The sequence below is a fragment of the Lygodium microphyllum genome, chromosome 19 (assembly GCF_053477565.2).
Source record: "Lygodium microphyllum isolate KBCC chromosome 19, Lygodium_microphyllum_v1.1.10, whole genome shotgun sequence".
Taxonomy (NCBI): Eukaryota; Viridiplantae; Streptophyta; class Polypodiopsida; order Schizaeales; family Lygodiaceae; genus Lygodium; species Lygodium microphyllum.
In genome coordinates, this window is record NC_141153.1 from 21011563 (window position 1) to 21035117 (window position 23555).

The following is a 23555-nucleotide window of genomic DNA, read 5'->3' on the forward strand; positions in this document are numbered from 1 at the left end:
TCGGCTCCATAAGCATCTCCCTGCCATTGTGCACCCTCTCCAATATGGTTTCATTAAGGGCCGAAAGATTCCGCACAATGTATTAAATGCACAACTGGCGATTGATTATGCAAGGCATTCTAATCAGGAGGTCGTACTGATTCAATTGGACCTGGAAAAGGCTTTTGACTATCTGGATTGGTCTTTCGTTGCTGAACTTATGTCTGCTATGGGCTTTGGTGCTCGGATGTCTCGTCTAATCTACACCATCAGTGTTGCGGCGTCTTCGCGAGTCATGCTGAATGGAGGTGTTACTGAGCCATTTGTCCTTGCCCGCTCTGTTAGACAGGGGTGCCCTTTGAGCCCTCTCTTCTTTGCCCTTGCAACTCATCCAGTTCTTTCGATGTTATCTCATATGGCAGCTTCTACTCCGTTGGTTGGATTGTCGCTTCCTTCTGGACAACACTTCATTAGTCAATCCTTGGCTGATGACAGCTTTATGATTTTGTGTGCGGACAAGGATAACCTTTGAAAAGCATTGGATGTTTGGGCTCTCTTTGGTCAGGCGTCCGGCCTTCGCATCAATGCGTTCAAATCAGCCATTCTTAGCTACACAGAGTCGGATTTGCAGTCCTTGGATTGGCAGGGTATGGTTGTTCCTCGTGGCTCCATTGTCAGGCATCTTGGGTACCCTTTGGGTGTTGATGTTCCCCCAAAGCAGCCTCTGCAGTGGATTTCTCAGAAAGTGGCGGCTAAGTTTCTGTATTGGAAGTCTCAGGCTTGGCCCTTACATGTTCGCCTCAAAGTAGCCTAGACAATTATGTTGCCAATGCTCACATATTTCTTGCCATTGCTGCCCTGGACTACTACGACTCTGAATGCTTTTACTCAGTCTATTCGTTTCATGCTATGGAAGAAGATTCCTTGCATGTAGGTATTTCTTGGATTTCTTGGTCGCATGCGTGTACCCCCAAACGCATGGGTGGAGGGGCCATTTTAGATGCCCAAAGTCACATGCTGGCACTCCGTTGGTCTCTTTTCCGCGCCATGTGCTCGGATCATCATCCGTGGGTCGTTATAGCCCGTTATTTCCTTGAGGATCATGGGCTTCTGCATGGCAATACCCAAATCCGGAGTTCTTGGTGGTATGTTCTTAATGCTGATTTGCGGTTCTCCAGCTCTTCTTCATTGCTGCTTACTCATTTGGTATGTTCTTGGAAACTGGTCCTCCAGAAGGCTCAGTGGCATCCAGCGGAGGATCGCTTAGCTACTAATTCTTTTCAATTGGAATTGCTGGTAGTCTCACGGTTACTTTCATGGGAAGGTAAACACGAGCTTAGACCACAATTCAACCTGATGGCATGTTTGGGCTTATCTTCAGTCACGGATGCCACCCTTGCTAGTCGCAATGTGCTAATATCGTTTCGTACAGCTAGGAGGCTTTTCAGGATCCCTCGTGGATATAGGCATTTATGGGAACAACTTTTGATGGTGCTCCAGAGCAGACAACCCTTTCCTACCCTTGCTTCGGATCATCCCTGGCAGGATTGGGACTTCAAAGGCCGGCTGAATTTAAGCAAAGCTTCTGCTAACTTGGTGTATCATCTTCTGATTAAAGATCATCAATGGCTGGTTACTAAAGCGAATACTCTATGGGGATTGTGTAAATCCCGGTCCTGGTGGAGGGCAACTGTGATGGAGGGCTGGTTGAACAAGACACCCTTCAAATATAAGGTCTTTCTTTGGAGAGTGATGATTGGTGGTCTTCCGCTTGCTTTAGCTCTTTCCAAGCGACGAATCTCCAACGGCAACTGTTTCTTTTGCCCACTACTGTGGAATCTGCTCGGAACCGATTTATTTCTTGCCCCATCGCTAAAAAAGTCTGGTTATTATTGTCAGCCGTTTGGCGAGCGGTGGTTGGTTTCTCGCTACGCCCCTTTGATTGGGTTTTTGGGCAGCCCAAATACCCCACTCCGGCACAGCCACATATGAAGCTCGTGTATCACTTTCTTCGATATTGGGGCTGTTGGCATAACTGGACCATTCGGAATGCTTTTCTTTTTGATTCTGCCTATAATGTTCAACGGCATATTGCTAGGCTTAAGGGCCTCTTGTATTGGCAGCTAGATCTTCTCCAGCATTCTAATATGCTCTCTAGGGAGGACTTACTGTTGAGATTCAGCAATCACACTCACTAAACAGCCTCTTTGTATGGAGCTTCAGGGCCAAGGACATGCAGGCTAACCTATCCCATATGCACAATGGTGCCTACTGCAGTTTCCTACTTTCCTATAAAGCATTGTACTTGCTTCCTTTTCTTAATGCAATGAGAGTACTCTTTTCTTTTCAGTGAAGTGTCAATGTCATTGTCCACATACACAAGATTGTGTTTATGAGTCCAAGTCTCAATCTTGGAACCTAATTCACTTGTGTAACAAAGAGTGTCTTTATCTTCTTCATCATGAGTCCACACTTCTCCTTTCATCCACCATAACTCACTGCCATGCTCTAGATTCCGCATTTCTCACATGGTATCAGAGCCCAGTCGGGCATGGCTCAGCTCAGCTTAGCTCTCCTCTGCTCTCTCTCAGCTCATGTTAATCTCTGGTCAGCTTAGTTCCATCCCATGACTTCATCTCCCAACTCTATCCACACTGAAGCTTCCATGGCAGCCATAGCCAGCAGCACCCTGTCAGATTGAGCTGCTTATATCTCACTCCACAAGTCAAATCTCTTGGAGCTTCCTTCTAGAAAAGTATTCCCCAACTCACAAAGCTTCCCTGTATCACATCAATCCATGACATTTGGCTATCTGAAGCTCAGCATTGTGAAAATTCTCAATCTCTGCTTTGTGTCTGCCATAGCCAGACAAGACCTACCTCACTTGGAGCTTCCATAACTTCTCAACCAGGCCACTTCAGCTCCTGATTCCTTCTAGGGGATTGTTCTCCTACTTAAGGCGCTTCACCTTGGCACATCAATCGACCACATTGCTGCGCCCTGACCCTGGCATTACGGAAATTCGTCATTGCTGTCCTGAATCATGCCGTGTCTGATCGAGCTGTCTGCGCGCGCCGTACTGCCTGCAATCTAATCGATTATCATGGGGCTTTGATAGCCCATGAAGTAAGCTTCCTAGACATGTAAAATTTTTTGAAAATGATCAAGTATAGCTCTTGCAATTTGAGAAAAACCAGACCCCTGTCTCAGAAACCCTAATTCCACCATAGCCAAAATCTCCTAAAACTCATTTTTCTTTCATTTTCTCTCTCCTGACACTCAACCCAAGCCTCTGTCACTCTAATCCATTGACCTAGCATCAAATCAAGGAGGGGAAGGACCTGAGAAGATTGAAGAACGACCAAACGATCCCGAACAAGAAGAATCAAGCTCAACATCAACACTGACATAGTGTGTTTTCACACTGTCACTAACTGTGTCTCTTGACACACTGCATTCTGCTCTTCTATTGATAAAATCTCAGAATTCTGGTGTTGATTTGCTGCTGATCTTGCAACCTCAACATGGGAAAAGACTCTCCAAATGCTCGATTCAAAGGAGTCGGGTTTCACACCTAGCAAACCTGTATTAAGCTCATCTTGATGAAAAAGGGTCTCTGGGCCATCACAAATGGCAAAGAGAAGAAACCTCGGGACACGGACCTTGCAACTACTTGGCAAAAGAATGATGATAGAGCCCAAGCCATTATCAAACTGGAGCTAGACGATAGTTATATCCACCATGTGGATAACTGTGAGACCTCACAGGATACATGGAAAAGACTTGACACCTTGTTCGGTGCACAGTCTAAATCATCAAAGTATGGTCTCCTGATTGAGTTCTTCAGGCTTGAAATGAAGTCCAGCACATCACTTGCCACACATCTCAATTACATGGAAGGACTTCTAACCCAACTTGCAGGAATCAACATTAAAATGAATGAAGATATTTGCATCGGTGTTCTACTTAAGAGTTTGCCTCCTGAATATAATAATGTATCAACAACTTTAATCAACATGCCAAATCCTGAACTTGTTGATATCCAGGCATCACTGTTAGAAGAGGAAAAAAAGCTAAAAACTAAGGAAGAAGCAAGTACCTCTAGAGATGAGCATGCATTATATGTTGGCAACAGGTACAAAGGCAAGAAGGATCAGCTCTTCTGTGACTTCTGCAAAAGGACCGGACACACCGAGAAGTTCTGCCACGCAAGAAAGAGATTCCAAAAGGCCTATCTAGTCACAGTCAAAGAAGAAGAAGAAAATGGAGCAAAGGAAGAAGAAGATGAAGATGAAGACCACCAGGATCGGAAGGACAAGACTCATCAGTCCTTCTACTCTCATAACTCTGATAGACTGTTTTAAAAGCCTTGTACTTCCTTGCCCTAATGCTTCCTGCCATAAGCTTTGTAAACTCCTTATGTAACTTGGCATTACAGTCCCTGTACACTTTGTGAGGCCCCTGTTACAGCCTCTGGATGTCCATCATGTTTTGATGTCCACACTTAGCCTTTTCTGCAACAGCCTCTGGTGTCTACCATGTTTGTGGTGTGTCCACACTTTGCAGGTGGTTCTCATTACAGCCTCTACACACTTTGTGCCTTTCTAGTTGTGATTGAGGAGGGGTGTTGAGATTCAGCAATCACACTCACTAAACAGCCTCTTTGTATGGAGCTTCAGGGCCAAGGACATGCAGGCTAACCTATCCCATATGCACAATGGTGCCTACTGCAGTTTCCTCCTTTCCTATAAAGCATTGTACTTGCTTCCTTTTCTTAATGCAATGAGAGTACTCTTTTCTTTTCAGTGAAGTGTCAATGTCATTGTCCACATACACAAGATTGTGTTTATGAGTCCAAGTCTCAATCTTGGAACCTAATTCACTTGTGTAACAAACAATGTCTTTATCTTCTTTATCATGAGTCCACACTTCTCCTTTCATCCACCATAACTCACTGCCATGCTCTAGATTCTGCATTTCTCACACTTACGTCCCTGGCATATGGCAATTTCCTCCGCGTCTTTGCCATGACTTTGTAACTCGTAGTACTAGAACCTCTTAACATGATGGCTTAGTGTCATCATGTATCTTGTAATCAAGTAATCTTGTATTTTTTTCATAATTAATACAATTATCTTTTACGCAAAAGAAAAGAGAACGATATGATTTGGGTGTACCAACAATGTGTTGGTACACAAAGAATTAAATGTATTTATACTTGGGGCACATAAGGGTGCATTCACATGTATAACTAAATAATACACGTGTACAATACACGGAGGTAAATAAAGGACCTTTATCCCAACCACCTCCCACTTAAAGGTCCGAAGTGAACCTCTAACCAACTCCCACTAGTTGTATGCAATGCTCATGTTGAGCCTTGCTTAGACTTTTTGTGAGAACATCTGCAAGGTTGCCCTATGTTTTGATGGAGAAGCTTTTGGATGCGACCATTACCCTCGTCTATTGCAAGACAAAGGACAATCTTGCAGATTTGTTTACCAAGGCGCTCCCCCAAGATTTACTCGATAACACTCTAGATTCCTTAGCCTTCTGTCGTTTCGAGGATCGGAGAGGGGGTGTTAGCGAGTCATTTCTCGAACAGGCAGGCGCCATGTGGCAGGCAATCAGCTAGGTGCCACGTGGCTTGTAGTTGGATTGCAGCAGTGGGCTGCATTAATTGCAACCAACCTATATTCTTTTGGCCATTATTTTCAGCCTATTTATAGGCTTTGCTTGTTGAGAGTATGTTGGCAGTTGAAGGAGTGAGCAGGTGAGAGAGAGGTAGAGAGAGAGAGAGACAGAACGATATGATTTGGGTGTACCAACAATGTGTTGGTACACAAAGAATAAAATGTATTTATACTTGGGGCACGTAAGGGTGCATTCACATGTATAACTAAATAATACACGTGTACAATACACGGAGGTAAATAAAGGACCTTTATCCCAACCACCTCCCACTTAAAGGTTCAAAGTGAACCTCTAACCAACTCCCACTAGCCGTATGCAATGCTCATGTTGAGCCTTGCTTAGATTTTTTGTGAGAACATCTGCAAGGTTGCCCTATGTTTTGATCTTAATTAAGGTGATTAGATCTGTCTGATAAAGTGATATCGCACATCTATATGCTTTGTCCGTGAATGATACATGGCATTCTTAGCCAGATACACAACATTTGTCCAGTATCTTTTCAATGTACTTTTCTCGAGATAAGAACAACAATTTTTGCATTCTATTCGTGCGAATCCTCATGCCCAATATATGCTCTGCATTTTCCAAATCTTTCATGGAGAAAGCTGATTTCAGTTGATCTTTGAGAGCATCCAAGCTAGTCTTTCTTTTCCCAGCTAGCAACATATCATCCACATACAAAACAAGTATGGCGGAGTTGCCATCTGTATCCTTTTTCATGTACAAACAATGATTTGCATGGCTGTGTGTAAACCCATGAAAAAGCATGAAAGTATCAAACTTTTTGTATGAATGCCGTGGTGCTTGCTTTAGGCCATATAAGCCGTGTTTTAGTTTACACACCAACTACTCTTTTCTAGGAACTACAAAGCCCTCGGGCTGTTTCATGTAGATTTCCTCATCAATGCCACCGTGCAGAAAAGGTGTTTTCACATCCATTTGGTATAGCTCTAAATCCAATACAATAGTGAGAGCAAAAAGAACATGTAGAGTGGTCATCTTCACAACAGGTGAGAAGACCTCTTGGAAGTCAATCCCTTTCTTCTGTGCATACCCTTTGGCAACCAGTCTTGCTTTGTACTTGGGTTTCTCCTCAATTGTCTTTACTTTGTAAACCCATTTGTTTGGAAGAGGCTTTCTTCCTTTGGGCAATGGTACAAGATCCCAAGTATCATTAGCATATAGAGATTTAATCTCTTCTTGCAAAGCCAGGTCCCACTTATTGTTGAATTTGCATGACTTGGCCTCTTTATATGTAAGAGGCTCACCCTCATCTGTAAGCATCATATAGTGCAAAGAGGGGTCATACCTATGTGGCTGCCTTCTTAAGCGTGTAGACTTGTGTACCCAATGATCTACATTTTTAGGAATTGGATCTACATCTGGAGGTATGTTATTTTCAGCATTTATTGGCTGCTGTAAGCCATTTTCAGTATGTTGTTCATGCTGTACAGCGCCTTCATTTTCATTTCTAGCACCTGCATTTTCATAATCAGCAAGTCTATCGTGCTGTCCATGACCTTCTGGTGCTTCTATTTGCTGTCCATCATCATCTGGCTCAAAAATAACCGGCTGATCATCAGTTTGAGCCTGTGGTACAGCATCATGAGGCTTATCATTTGAAGTGATAGGCGGCTGCAAATTCTGAAATTTGACCTTTTTCATGTCTTTATTAGAAGCCAAAGTACTTTTCAGCAACTTTGCCTCATTAAACACAACATTACGGTTGCGAACAATCTTCTTGGATTGTGGTAACCACACTCTATAGCCAAATTCACCCTCATCATCGTAGCCCATGAAAATGCCTTTGGTGGATTTTGGGTCAAGTTTATTTCTCAGCTCATCTCTAACATGCACAAAAGCATAACAAATAAATATTCGTAAATGGTCATATGAGGCGGATTTGCTAGACCAAACCTCCTCGGGGATGCCATTATTTAAGGACCTGTTTGGAGAGTGGTTGCAAATATGAACCGTAGTTTTAAGTGCCTCTTCCCAAAATTCACGAGGGAGATTAGCAGTGGATAGCATGCACCGCACTCTTTCACATAAAGTCCTATTGTATCTTTTAGCCACTCCATTTGAAGAAGGATTGTAAGGAGCTGTAAGCTCCCTCTTGATTCCATGCAAGTCACAAAAAGACTTAAACTCAGTAGATGTGAACTCACCCCCATTATCAGTACTCAAGCATTTCAGCTTTTTACCTGTGTGAGTGGTTACAAATGCACGAAAAGTTTTAAAAAAAGCAAACACTCCACTTTTCTTTTTCAATAGATAAACCCAAATCTTCTTGGAACAATCATCAATAAAAGAGACAAAATATGTAGCACCACCCGTGACCCAACGATTTCACGGGCATACTACATACATTAGAATGCACTAAGTCCAAGACATTGGACTTTCGGGAGACACCTGAGTAAAATGAAATTTTCATTTGCTTTCCAAATTGACAGTTATTACAAAAGTCAAGTTTAGAGCCTTTTCCATCAATCCTCTAGGTAAGAACATCAAGTTCTTTCTGGCTCATATGGCCTAAGCTCTTGTGCTACAACTCCTACTGACAACCAATTTCAGCAATTGCAAGAAACTTGCCATTCAAAGCTTTACAGTGTAGACAATACAAAGTGCCCTTCTTGGTTCCTTTTGCAATCAGCATGGAACCCTTTTTCAATTTTCACAAACCACCACCAAACAGTGTAGTGTAACCATGCAAGTCAAGCTGACCAACAGACAGTAAACTCTTCTTGATGCCAGGCACATATCTGATATCTTTCAATAAAAGCTCTTGTCCATTATCTAAAGACAAGTGTACAATGCCTATCCCATCAATGCTCCAAGTATGGTTATTTCCAAGATACACTTTTCCATAATTGCGTGCATTGAACATAGCAAAACACTCCAAGCAAGGAGTGACATGGAAAGAGGCACCAGAGTCTACAATCCAAGTCTGAGTGACACCATCATCAATTGACAAAAGTGCATCAATCACATCAGCCTTGGTAATCTACATATCCTGCATGTGACATACAAGGGCATCATAATCAACTGCACATAATACATTAGCCTCTGCATTTGAGAGCTCCTCTGTAACTACACTGGAGGCCACATTAGTCTTTTCCTTGCCTTTGGCTGCCTTAGATGCATTTGTCTTATTCTCTTTCATCTTTTTGTCTCCTGCATTCTTCTTTCTCTCTTGTTCCTTCTTGTAGTATCTGCAGTCAGGCTTCTTGTGGCCCTTCCGACCACACTGATAGCAAGTAATATCACTTTTTTCCTTTCCTTTGCTCTTGCTTCTGCTTCTCTGTCCATCATTTGCATTTTTCTTTTCAGCCCTACCTCCAATATTATAAGTTGAGTTGTGCCTTCTTCACTAGACTTAGGTCTAATTTCTTCATTCAAGATTGAACCCCTCACACCATCATATGAGAGATCAGGGTTATTACTGAGAGAAACCACCAAGGTCTCCCAAGAATCAGGCAATGTCATGATCAGAAAGATCGCCCTCAACTTATAATCAAAATCCAAATTAGCATCCTTGAACTGATTTAAAATACTAGTAAATGCACTCAAGTGCTCAGTTGTAGGCTTGGACTCATCCAGTCGCATAGTCACTAGCTTGCGCATTAAATGCACCGATTAACAGGTGTGGTGATCTCATAGGTAGTTTTCAACTTCTCCCATATTGCATAACTAGTATCTAAGCCCTTAATGTCTGTCAAAATGTCATCAGTGACACCCATCTTTATATAAGCCACAACCTTTTTGTTGACTTTGGCCTAATCTGCATTAGACATTTGTGCGGGTTTATCTTTCTGCAAAGCATCCTCATAATCCTTTAAGAATAATATGCCGTGCATACGGTCTTTCCAAAGGTCAAAGCCTTGACCATCAAATGTTTGATTTCCATCAAACTCTTAATGTCAGAATTGGAAGAAGTTGCAGCCATTTTTACCATGAACACAAGAGTAAATGCATTGACATGTAAGAGCACAAGCTGAACCAGCAAATACACTGCTGTTCTTACCCAAACAGAAATAAATCTTTGTTGTTTTTACATAAACCAGCCACCACATGGGCAAATGTTGTAGAAATTTACCAAAATCTGCGCAAAATCCAAAAATTCCAGGTCCAACAGTGCATAAATGTCAGCCAATCTGACCCAGCTGAGCAAAACTTCATCAATACATGAAAAGCCCCAATTTTTTCGGGTCCAATGTCAATAAATTTTACTCAGGTGAGCAAAACTCCGACAAATTTGGCAAAATCCCCGATTTAACTAAGGTCAACACACACAATGTCTTCAATTTCTAACACGAATGTGCATCTGGTCAGCTGCCCACCTCATCGACCGTCATGTTGGTCGCCGCTTGGTTTCGTTGCGTTTGCTGGATCTTGCTGCCCAGTTGCCACGCACGCTAGTTCCCCATTGGACCCGTCGTCAGGTCACTTGGTTTTGGACGGCGCCTTCACACCCTATCACCATGGACAGCACCTCCACGCTGGTCACTCGCTAGACTTGCCACATGCTGCCTGCGTGTTGTTTGGGCTGAGAGCCTGTGAGTGTCTTCAGCACGACTTGTGCTGAATAGGCCTTCTATTTACCCGTCTCGACATGTTCGCGAGTTGTCTGCACGACCTGTCGTTCTTGTACCGTAAGCTCTAATACTAATTGTTGAGTGTGCTGTAGCTGAAGGAGAGAGAGAGTACGATATGATTTGGGTGTACAAACAATGTGTTGGTACACAAAGAATAAAATGTATTTATACTTAGGGCACATAAGGGTGCATTCAATTGTAAAACTAAATAATACACATGTATAATACATGGACGTAAATAAAGGACCTTTATCTCAACATTGTCTCTAGCAGACTCAATTAGTTGTGTCCCACAGATTTCAAGCTGCAGACCGTGGAGACTACCCTTGGGGTTGACGGAGACGAGATCTTCGAGGTGGAGACATACACAGATATTCTCTTTGCACCTGTGTATAATTGTGCATTTTTATACAACATTCTTCACTGTAGATTTTCTGCGTTTCACTGCCTCTTTTTCTATCTCTCTTCTCTCTTTGTTCACTCTTTGTCTTGGTCATTCGCTTCTGCATTGCTTCACTCTGATAGCTATGGCTCATGCTCGCATACTTTGAATTTTGTAGCTTTTGAAGTTCTATGGATCTTGCGAGCTTTGTTGTGCTCTATTAGAGAAGAGTATATTGAAATGCATGCTTTTTCACGGTGGTATACAGATGTGGAATAAAAAGCAATTTAGTACCCGTAGTCCTTGCAACGCCAGTACCTGCATTGGATCTTGAAACTTTGTAGTGTTTTATCAGGGGAAGTATGTTGAAATATATGTTTTCTATGCTAAAATACAAGTGTAGAACTAAAGAGACAATTTGTTGGCTGTGGCTTTGTAATATTTATGTTGTTATAAGGTTGGATTGAGCTTTGTATGGAAAGAAAGTGATGTAGGGAACCTTGTTTTGCCTTCTACGGTATTGATTCAAAATTTTTTGTTAAGAGAGATTCTTGGCTTTTGTCTCGTGGTGTTGTCTGGGAGTCGATAGAGGTTGACAACCCAATTAACCTACCATAGATTGGTGCCCCCATTGAGGATCTCTTGTTGATCATATCAGTTGGGAAGTGTAATGTTTGGAAACTAACTTGTACACAAACTCAAGCACTGAAAATGAGTATGCAAATAAATTTATTAGGAAATTGGGATGGATGGCCTACAAGGATCGTAGAGACACTAATATCGATAAGCTTTGACATGTTGAAGGTTTTGCAAGATTGTGGTGGGATTCATTGAATGAGAAAACAAAGGCAAATTGGAATGAAGTTAGAATTGGGTTTATTACCAAGTTTGCAGCAAGGAAATCTCTTAAAAGTCTATGAAAATATTTGGAAAGAATGTTTCAAGATGAGAATGAGGAAGTATCTAAATTTGTTGCTAGGTTTGAAGAGAGATGGATAGAGGCTACAGGGGGTATGGAGCATACTCTAGTCATGTTCCTAAAAAATGATAAATTTGTTTCTTTGCTCAAACTTAAAATTAGAGAAAAGATCTTAATAAAAGACCTTTACTCATTTGAAGGTGCAACTAAAATAGCTAAGGACAAGCCGAGGAAGTTGTAGATAAGGTTGAAACAATCGAGAAGTATTCTTGCAAGTGCAATTTAAACGCTCAACATGGTTGATAGTGCTGTAGAAAATGCATGACAGAAAGCCATAAATCTTCCTAGGGTATTTGAAAGACCTAAAAATGGTATACAAGGTTATAGGAAGCTTGATGATTATGTAATTCAGAAATTGCAGGAGCAATTGGCAAATTTGAATTTAAACACGAATATGTTGCAAGCAAGGCAACTTTCACTATGACTAGGATTTAGAGAACCTCCAAGGAACAGGTGGGGGAACTTTGAATGCTTCAATTGCAGGGAAAGAGGATATATTGCCCTTGATTGTCCATATCCAAGATGAATAGGAGGGGAGATGTATCCCATGCCATAACAGAATGTTAAGCAAGGTGTTAGACCACAATAGGAACAACGACAACCTAAACTTGCTAAGCAAGAGTTGGAAAGAAGACTTGATGAAGGTTCATCTGGCATGAATCTAACTGAAAGTAGCATGTTTGATGATGGGAAAAATGCGGATATTCTAGTAACAAGAGAGCTAGAGAGAGAGATACTGAAATTGAAGCTCAATGGACAACAAGAATTAAGAAAGGAAAACAAACAAGTTGGAGATGAGTTAGAGACTAGCAAGAAGACTAGACAAAGAAGGAAAATTCAAAGGGGATTTTGCTTTGGGAGTCAATCAGGTTTCTTAACCTACTTGAGGATTTAAAAAGTAAAAAGGTTGATGTTACATATAGTTAATTGTTGCAAATGAGTTTATTTAAGGAGACAATGGCATGGGCTAGTTAGTATAAGAAAAGGGAGGACCAGAGCTGAGCATGTGGGGATTGTATGCTTGTCAAATGTGAAAGGTAGTATATATGTTATGAATGCATGGATATATGAAAGGAAAGTTGATCAAGTTTATGTAGATGGTGGCACACAAGTCTATATAATCATTGAAGAGACAATGCTACAAATGCAGCTTAAAATGACAGGGAAGTCAATGTTTAAGATTAAAATGGCTAATAGCTCAAAGGTAAAGTATTTGGGAGTTATTGAAAACTTGGAGATTAATATTGGAGGTTAGAGGGTATGCTTGGACTCTCATGATATGCTTGTGAAGTTAGAGGCATATCCTCTCATTTTGGGACAACCATGGTTGATTGGTATGAGATCAAGACAAGATTGATATAGAGGCCAATTGGAACTCTATTTGGACGAACCTACTCATAACCCTTCTAGTAATTGCTTCGATAGCCCACTACTCGAAGGATTGTGTTTTGCTCCCTTCATTGTGTAGATTTCCCACAAGTGTTGCTACCTGATTTAGACAAGACATTGTAGTTATGGCTTCGTTGTATTAGCTTTTCTTCTCATAGCATGATTCAACACATCATCACTGTGTTCTTCTTGGGTTTCTGAGTCTCTTTTCTCTCTTAGTGTTTGTCATATACACTTTGTGTTTCTCCCCACAAACCCTACTGCCTCTCTGGTCTCTTCGTCATTTTTTTGACATGATATTAGAGCTAGAGGAGCTTAATGAGCCACGAATATCATTTGCATTAGAGAAGGCAAAGACAGGTTGCAGATTTGGCATTATGTATTGATTTCCCCCCTCATTTCTGCTGCATCACTAGGAGACAAAGATACCCTTCTCTTCCTCTCCTATCCACCCTTCCTTTTATAGGTTGACACTCCGATGCTATGACTTCTCCATAGGCAAATGGAAAAACCATTGGGTGCTCCTCTTCTGGCATCATTGGAGCCCCCACGGATGTTTGGTGACATGGATCTTTACTCCCTACACTGCCGAAGTATATGCATCTACTGCCAGGCACTCATGGTGCTGCCGCGTGATTCAAATAGGACAATGTAGTTATCTTCAAAGCTTCTGCTTTGTCATATTAGCTTTTCTTCTCATAGCATGATTTAGTGTATCATCATTGTGTTCTTGCGTTTTTGAGTTTCTTTTTTCTCTCACTGTTTGCCATACACACACTATGTTTCTCCTCTCGCAAACCCTAATGTCTCTTTGGTCTCTTTGTCATTTTTTTTGACATGATATCAGAGCTAGAGGGCTTAGTGAGCCACGAAGATCCTCTACATTAGAGATGGCAAAGACAGGTTGCAAATTTGGCATCTTGTATTGATTTTCCCCTTCATTTTCGCTTCATCACTAGGAGATAGAGATACCCTTCTTTTCCTCTCCCACCCAGCCTTCCTTTTACATGTTGACACTCTGATGCTATGACTTTTCCATAGATAGATGGATAGACCATTGAGTGCTCCTCTTTCAGCATCATTGGAATGCCACCTTGATAACCCGTGGTTCTACAGTCCTCGCTCCACTAAGAGACAGTGATTGTTGGATATCGTCCCCTCGATAGTTCGCTTCTTTGCAAGATAGTGGATGTTTGACACCTTCCATTACTTTGACTTCATAGTTTGATCCATTGCGAGACAGTGTTTCTACATTGGCCTACCCCCCCCCACTCCTTGCTGAACTGAGAGACAATGATTATTGGATACCATTCCCTCGGCAATTTGCGCTTTCTCGGGATAGTAGCTGTTCGACACTTTCCATTATTAGACTTTGCAGTTTGGTCCATTAAGAGACAATGATTGTTGCCCACCCTTGGCTTAGCTTGAGCCTTACCTTTCCCTGTTCTCAACTACTTAAGTTTGAGAGGCCACCTGTAGGAGTTCTTCGCCATCTTCGACACCCCGGATACCTTCTTTGGCATGATCGGCGGCACTTCCTTCGTCATTAGATGATTCGGAGTCCGTCATCCATGAGTTTTTAGATTGGGCTGCTCTCCCTGTGTTTGACAGCTTGAACACACTCTAGGAATTGCGTTTTGCTATTGAGGCTACTCCTTGGCATTTGAGGATTGCGGTTCACTCCCTTGATAGCTGATGGTCATCCTCTTCATCTCCAATGGCATCATAGGATAGTGGTTTGCTCCCTCAATAGCCTTCCTTTACCTTTTAATGATTACTTCAATAGGCCACTGCTTGGAGGATTGCGTTTCGCTCCCTTCACTGTGTAGATTCCCCATGGGTGTTGCCATCTGATTCAGACAGGATAATGCAGTTATCTTTTTGAGCTTTGGCTCTCTTGTATGAGCTTATCTCCCATAGCATGATTTAGTGCATCATCACTGTGTTCTTCTTGTTTTTTTGAGTTTCTCTTCTCTCTCAATGTTTGCCGTACACACTTTGTATTTCTCCTCGCAACCTATTGTCTCTTTGGTCTCTTTTGTCATTTTTTAAACAATGTTGACCTTTTTGGGCTGTCAATTTAGAGTCCAAAAAAAAAGAAGAAAATAGTAAATCTTGCGTAGGACGTGCATAATGTGCAGTAGGAAATGAATGACCCATAGAAGGAAATGTGTAACTAGTAGTAGGAAATGATGGCTGGGTTATCTAAGTTGATAAACATGTTGGGAAATGATTTGACTGATGGTGTAATAGCTAAATATTCGACCGTCTGTTAAAAATACCCAAAGCTATTTGTTGCTGAATATTTTCAGTTGAGAGGTACTAGTAGCATTGTGTATCACATCAAATTGAAAGAATGAAATAAACCAAGAGCTGAGAAGCTAAGAAGACTTGGTACCATTCTAGAAAGTGTACTTAGGGCTGAAGTTTAAAAATTATTGCATGCAGGGTTTATTTACCATATTGACGATGCAGAATGGGTATCTCTTGTTGTAATTAGACAAAAGAAGAATGAAAAATGGAGAGTATGCATTGATTTTAAGCCTCTTAATGTTGCGACCAAAAGGGATTACTATCCTTTTCTATTGCAAGATTTGATTTTGGATCAAGTAGCAGGTCATGAGCTTTATAGTATATGTGATGGGTATTTTGGATACTTCCAAATCAAAATAGCAGAGGGGATAAGAAAAAGAGAGCATTCACTACTCCCCGGAGATGTTTTTGCTATAGGGTAATGCATTTTGGTTTGATGAATTTATATGCAGCTTTCAAAGATGGGTTAATTGGTGCTTGCTCCTTTCATGGTAAATCCTTGCGAGTGTTTATGGATGACTTTTGCATATATAGCTCTAAACTCTTTGCATGCTGAAAATCTTGATGAGGTTGTTTACAAACTGGATCAAGATGGAGGACAATTAAATCTTTACAAATGCAAGATAGCAACGGGTAAAGTGATACTCTTGGGTCATGAAATATCTCCTAATGGCATTTCACTTGAACCTAATAAAGTTGAGGGTTTACTTCTTATGGATTCACAAAACAATGTAAAGGAATTAACGAGCTTTGTTCAAAAACTAAGGTATCTATCAAGGTCTTTTCATATGCTAGCTGATTATATATCATCTTTATAGAAAGCAATTCAAAAAGATCCTTTAGTTTGGATATGAACTAAAGAAGATATATTTCTACAGATAAAGGAGAAGTTGAGTACTTTGCCGGTTCTTATGTCCCCAAATTGGGATGAACCTTTTTTCATTAGCATCAGCATTAGAAAGAATGCTATTGGAGCTATTTTAATGCAAAAATAGAAGGGAATGTCTTAGATGCGACTTGTGTTTTACATAAGCAGATCAATTGGAGCAATAGAAAAGGCTTGGATGGAAGAAAAGTTGTTAGTATGGGAGCTGGTAAACATGCGAGTCTCAAGTGGTAACTTGGCTCAGAAAACAAAAACAAAAACAAATGGGAGTCTCAAGTGGTAACTCGCATGTTTGCCACATATTTCGGTCACTTAGTTTTGAAAGATGTTCTTGCCGCAGGAAATGAAGTCCTGTTGACAGGATTTATAGTTCCGATGCGGTAATTGGATCTTGAGTGAAATTTTTCTGTGTCACGGAATATTTGCCACCTTGCATTGGGGAGGAACCTTAGAAAAGAGGGAAAATGCGGGAGATGTTTAAAAAGTGAAAAAATAAGTACAACGTGAGAGAAGAGACCTAAAATAGGTGATTGAAGCTTGCGTGGTTTTGAGAGCTGATGGATATGTGCTAAAGAATGGAATTGTGGGATGAAGTTTGCTATTGCAATTCCTCTATTCTCTGACTATGACATCAAGGGTTCACTCTTAGCATCTCTTTCCCTTTCTCCTGTTGTAGGAAGCACGGTGAGTGCAGTCCTTTGTTGGAGGTGGTGTTATCGGCGAGAGAGACAGTAAGAGGATTGTTTCGCTCTGTGTTGTTGGTGTATGTCATGCATCAGAGGTTTATCACGAGTTAGAGAAGGGGAATGAGAGTTTTGGTGATTGAAGGGTTGGTATGTTGAGAATAGTGTAATACTGTCGAAGGTTGAATATATGACTTGAGTTAGTGGAAAGTTCGAAGGATTTACAGCAGCAGAAGTAATAAAATTGTAGGTCTCTTTAGGAAAGGAAAGATGTTTTCATGTGGCTATGTCTCATGCTCGGATAATCTGAATTTTGCAGCTCTTGAAGTTCTATGGGTCTTGAGAGCTTTGTAGTGCTTTATGAGAGAAGAGCATATTGAAATACATGCTTTTTCACGGTGGTATACAAACCTCGAATAAAAAGCAATTTGGTACCTATAGTCCTTGCAATGGTAGTGCTTGTAGTGGATCTTGAAACTTTGTAGTATTCTATCAGGGGAAAATATGCTGGAATATATGTTTTTAACATTGGAATACATGTGTAGAACTAAAAGAGGCAATTTGTCGCTTGCAGCTTTGTAGTCCCTATAGTAGTCTGCACTAGTTGAAGAAGCGGTTCTTGCAACGGGAGTACTTGTAGTAGGCCACTCCTAAAAATAAGGAGACTTGTAAATTAAAATATTTGAGTTGTTATAAGGTTGGAGTGAGCTTTGGATGGAAAGAAAGTGATGTAGGGAACCTTGTTTTGCCTTCTGCAGTGCTGATTCCAAAACTTTTGTTAAGAGAGATTCTTGGCTTGTCTTGTGGTGTTGTCTTGGGAGTTGATAGAGGTCGACCACCCCATTCACCTACCAACATGCCAGTTGTCGTCTACTCCAAATTGATCCTTTGTACTTGTTGCTTGCTGTACCAACCTCTCTTGATGTTGAAAATCGGGTTACTTAGTTGCCTTAGGCTCTAAAATCACCCTCAAGAGAGGTTGCCTTGCTGTCATGGTGCTACAACAGCTCTCTCTCTACCCATAACTACAATCCCCACCCTTTGATCTATCCCAAAGTAAGTCTCACATAGACTTGCATGGCACCCAAAGCTAGCCAATTGCCAAGCATCAAACTTGCCTATGCAAACATCTAGACTTAATTTCTAGCCAAGATTAATGAGTTAAAATTGGAAAATACATGTCTAGGCCCAAATTTTGGCCATGCCAGATATTGTTTCTTTTTGGGCTGTTCATGCATTTCATGGCTTAACAAGAAACAACCTATAGAGGCTACCTCGTCTTGTGAGGTTGAGTATAGTGCAACCTTCATAGCAACAATAGAATGTATATGGTTGCACAAATTGTTAGCTGATCTACAGATGTTATTAGAGGGTCCTACACCCATTCTCTCGGAGTGTAATAGTACTATTGTAGGCACGAAATCCTATGTTTCATGCTCGCATGAAACACATTGAGATTCATTACCATTACATCAGAAAGAGATCTTATGTAGGAGAGATTAGCTTGATGTATGTTCCACACTGGAAAATATTGCAAACATTTTCACCAAGGCTTTGCCATGTGAGAAGTTTGAGGCTTTCTAAAAGTCCTTGAACTTGTTACCCTTTGGTGATTGATGATCCTTGTACTTCGTCACATTGGCATTGTAGGGGGGTATTAGAAATTGCCAATTTTGGGTATTGCTCGACGTAATTCGTGTGGTGTGGGGACACTTATTTAAGCGGCAAAGTGTGGTGTGGACACCTTGTCTCTTGGGACTTTAATGTGGTGACACTAGGTCCTAGAGTTAGTTAAAATAACTTTGGTTAGTGTGTGGAAGGTTGGTTAGGTCAACCTTAGACATTAGTTGTACTTTCATTCAATTGTTTCACTGTAGTGAATACACCTGCTCTCACTATCGCTACTCATTGTTTCTCATTTCTCTCTCCTCTATAGCCAATTCCAATAATTGCCTTAGCCCAAAGGTATGAGAAAGTCCTTGATGCTTCAAAATCGAACATGCCATCTCAACATGGTTCAAATTTGTTGCTTTAGTCCACCATTCTCAGATGATATGCTTGTATGAGAGAGCTCCATCTTTATCCCATGTTGCCTGCGAAGTCTATCCAACTCTTTGGAATGGAACTTGCCTCCAAAGTCGGCTCCAATCCCTTGACTGCTTAAAGGTAGTCTATTTCTTCCCAAACACCTTCCATTCACAAAAACTGGAAAATGCCTTGGACGTAAAAAAATTCCAGAAAATAGGGCTGAATCATGTACAAGGACATGCATAAGGACTGAATCATGGCAGCTCATAAGGAGAAACAATGTGCTCATAAAGATTCTTTGAACATGTACAAGGACTGAATCGTGGCAGCTCATAAAGAGAAATGACATGCTCATAAGTCAGGTAGGCGATGGGACGGGTGGGGGTGGATGATGTGGCAAGAGAGCCATGTGGGAAAAGGATTGCATGAGAGGTGGGTTGTGTGTGTAGCACCAGTGAAACATGGCGAGACGGCTAGTGGTGATGCCATGCAGGATCGGGCAGTAATTCGTGTTGAAATGACACAAAAACATTACATTTTTACAGAAAACATTTTATGATTGTGGCATTTATCAAGTCAGACAGTTTTATTTATTAAAAGTGATGAAACAAAGTGTTGAGCTCAATTGCGACAAGAAAAAACCTAGTCAGCTGCATGTTTTTGAAGTTGGAATAGGAACAGACTTTTGGTGCCTGAAATCATCATCACGGATTAGACCATCGTGATCAGCGAACACAATCTTCTTCTCCTCCTGTTTGTGCCTACTACGAGGAGCAGTGAAGAGAAGTCTAGCCGATGAATGGGAGTGTTTGTGAGATTGGTGATGCAGAGTGTTTGTGGCAGGCTGCAGCTTAACAATGATCAAGGATGAGTGTCTAGTGAAAAGCTGTCCTGGTTCAGATTGTGAGGTAGCTTCGAGGAATTGAAGTGATGATGCTGGTACATGCTTGGGCTCTTGAAGCAGATACTTGTGTAAATTCCCATGAACTGTCACTTTGCCTTTTTAGGTTCTCTCATCTTGTGTTAAGTCGTGCAATTATGATTGATTTTTACAGGTGGTTTGGCCAAAGGGGAGGAATCCATGGTCATGATATGCTTTCCACACAGCTGGTTCCTGACAGGCGTTGAGATTCATCTATTTTTACTCTTTCTGATTAGGCTTGTCACCCAATGCTTGGGGTATCCATTGTCCTCTTTGATTGTCATTGTTGTATTATGGTGGGTCTTTTCATCATTGTATATGCGATTTTACTTGTCTCTCATGATATGAGAGAGGGTGTTAATGCTGTACATATGATGGGTGTGATGAGAATTTGTTTGGACAAGCTTAGTACATTGAGTTGGATGCTTTTGTAATAGGCCCGGTTCCAGGTAAATCATATTGTGAAATCATCTTTCCAATTCTTTTTCCGGATTGTCTCCAAGTTCATCTCTCCTTGTCTTTCTGTTCAATTCATTGCGTATATAATAGTTTTGCTTCTGTTGCTCTATATCTGTTCTTGTCTTTCTGTTCAATCCATTGTGTACACAACAGCTTCTCTGTTTTGCTTCTGTTGCTCTATATCTATCTCACAATCTCTACCTGATATGTACAGTACTAACATTGCCTGGCTTTGTAATGATCCCTAACCTTCCCCCTAGGCAAGAAAAGTTCATGCAATGCATAGAAAGAGGTAAGTACTCGTGAAAAGCTGCAAACAGTAAGCATGTTTTCCTACAGTCAATGTGTAGGTTTAGCGGTTTGCTAAATCCTTGGTGTCTGACTAAGAGCAAGAAGCAGCATGTTTGGGGAAGCTTAGTGTACCAACTTTCTACTTGAAGCTCCATATATGAGGAAAATTAACAGTTTTGGACATGCTGAGGTGATCCAAAGAGAACCACCATGTCTTTGATTATTTGCCCATGCTTACAAAAGCACGAGCTACATGAAGCCTTACAATTGACTCTTAGCATCACAGACTTGCTATCATATTTTGATTGCCATGTCTATCCCGTTAAAGGTACTGAGAAGTTCGTTCCTTCAGTTGTTAATGCTGTCACTAGTTTGCTTACCTGTTTGCTTTTGGGTGGATATTTTCAGCTTTACACCAGGCTCGTCATATGTCTTAGAACAGGATCTATTTCACTTCATATAAGGGAAGGTTTGGTAGAACTGCTAGTCAAATATTCGGCATGTACGTGTGCCTGCTTGGACAGCTTTCATAGAGGGATGCTTCTGAAAAGTTATTTGGTTTGCCAATATCAGATTAATAAATATTTCCAGGCATTGTCCATGCAGATTCTTACTGCGAAATCTGGTGGCCAAGGCAGTGCTGAAACTTTGAATTTAACAGAAGAGATGCTTAGTGCAGGTTCTGTAACTAGGCAACTTGGGGATCAAATGACTTTAGCAAAGGCATATGTGGTGATGGCAAAGGAGAATAATAACCTAGAATTTGCATGGGAGTTGAGTGCACAAATTCGAGCTTGTCAAGAACTTCTCTCCAAGTCGGCGACTCGAGGTTTCCCTTTGACGTTGGAGGAAGCTGAACCCATAATGCGGAAGCTTTCACTGCTTATATACCAGGCTAAAGAACTCCACTATGACAGTGCAACGATGATTATGAAGCTCAAAGCTCAGATTCAGGCTTTAGAAGAGAAGGTCAATGCAGCTACATTGCAGAGCACCACATTTGGTCAGCTTGCTGCTGAGGCTCTTCCAAAAGGTTTGTACTGCCTAGGAAATAGACTGACAATGGAATGGGCAACAGATCCAGACCTTCGGAATCGGGTCTCAAGGCAAAGACACTCTGCCAAGCTTACAGACAACAATTTGTATCATTTCTGTATTTTCTCTGATAATGTGCTCGCAACATCTGTGGTGGTAAATTCCACCGTTTGTAATGCAGACCATCCAGATCAGCTGGTATTTCATCTTGTCACTGACCAAGTGAATTTTGGAGCAATGCAAGCCTGGTTTGGAATGACTGATTTCAAGGGTGCAAGTGTGGAGGTGCAAAATATTGATAGCTTTACATGGCTAAATGCCTCTTATGTGCCTGTTCTCAAGCAGCTGCAGGATGCAGACACTCAAAGCTACTATTTCAAAGGGGCACAAGATAAAAGTGCACTAAAGTTCCGTAACCCCAAGTACTTGTCTATGCTCAATCACTTGCGTTTTTACATTCCTGAAGTCTATCCTGAGTTGAAAAAGGTGGTCTTCCTTGATGATGATGTGGTGGTCCAAAGAGACATAACCGAGCTGTTTTCTATCAATCTAAATGGGAATGTGAATGGTGCTGTTGAGACTTGCCTGGAGACTTTCCATAGATACCATAAATACCTCAACTTTTCTCACCCAAAAATCCGTGAAAATTTTGATCCAGATGCATGTGGCTGGGCCTTTGGGATGAATGTATTTGATCTTGTAGCTTGGAGGAAAGCAAATGTGACCAATCGATATCATTACTGGCAAGAACAAAATGTGGACCGAACCCTATGGAAGCTTGGGACATTGCCCCCAGGTCTTCTGACGTTCTATGGCTTGACTGAACCTTTGGACCGTGGATGGCATGTGCTAGGTTTAGGTTATGATGCCAATGTTGATCCACTTGTGATTGAAGGAGGGGCAGTTGTGCACTACAATGGAAATATGAAGCCATGGCTAAAACTGGCTATGAGTAGGTACAAGCCCATCTGGGAGAAGTATGTAAATTATTCTCATCCTCTGATTCAACAATGCAATGTTCATTAGACCACTGGCTGCTCTTTGGAGGTTGCAAGGGACCTGTAAGCACATACTAGGGCTTTCTGGAGCTAGCACCGGCAGAGAAGTGCTGCTATTTTTCCTGCAGTGGCTGCCATTGTATTTTATGTTGCAAAGATGACCTCAAAAAGAACTATTTTAGGCATTAGAGGAGGTTGACTGCGCAAACTTCATGATTTACTGAGCTCATCATGTGCGATGGCAACATTCAGAACTTCACAGCCATTGCAGTCATGCATACTTTGAAGCCTCAACATTTTCATTCTGTTTACTACATGCATGCAGTTTGTCATGGAGACCCATATGGTATTCAAACATTGGGTCTTTGATGAGTCTCACAGAGAGAGATGTATACTGGCCCTTGCTAGACTTTGACTAGATTTTTTTAATTACACGATATAGCAATAATGCAGTGGCCATCAGTTCACACATTGAACTGCCATTGAACACTAGTATATTTTTTAAAACCAAAATCAACTGTGTTCTTGGGGTGAAATTGATATTAACTTGGACAGTCCAATTAAAGTCGGTGCATCACTGGATTATTCATTGCTGCTTGTAATATTTGTCTCCAAATCTGCTTCTTATTTGGAAAACCATAAGATTCAACAAAACAAGTACCTGTGTAACTCGAGCAAGATTTATTATCTGAGATTGGATTTGCATGATTTGAAGAACCAAAATGTTGGATTTGATCATTTTCTTCAAGGGGTCAAGCGAAATGTTTGTGTTTGAGGCATTTTCTTAATATGAGTTTATTTCTGTATTGTGGGGAGGGTGAAAGGAACACAGGTGAAAAAACAATTTGTTTGCTTTTCAACGATTCATGTTACTGGGGAATCCACTTGAAGCACTGGCAACTGATTGCTTAAATGTTTAAGC

The 23555-nt window shown here is 41.2% G+C and overlaps 1 protein-coding gene across 3 annotated transcripts in view; it reads left to right on the top strand.

The window, feature by feature from the left end:
• LOC148019639 (hexosyltransferase GAUT11-like) overlaps positions 1–23313 on the top strand; it is a 64707-nt gene extending 41394 nt beyond the window's left edge. The window contains exon 2 of one of the 3 annotated variants that reach the window (XM_087699744.1): positions 21192–23312. In XM_087699744.1, the coding sequence (XP_087555870.1) occupies positions 21192–22661 (1470 nt within the window). In that variant the 3' untranslated portion in view covers positions 22662–23312. Of the gene's footprint in view, positions 1–21191 lie in introns of all 3 variants that reach the window. The other 2 variants (XM_087699745.1, XM_087699746.1) reach the window with 2 other exon arrangements.
• Positions 23314–23555: the final 242 nt, after the last annotated feature.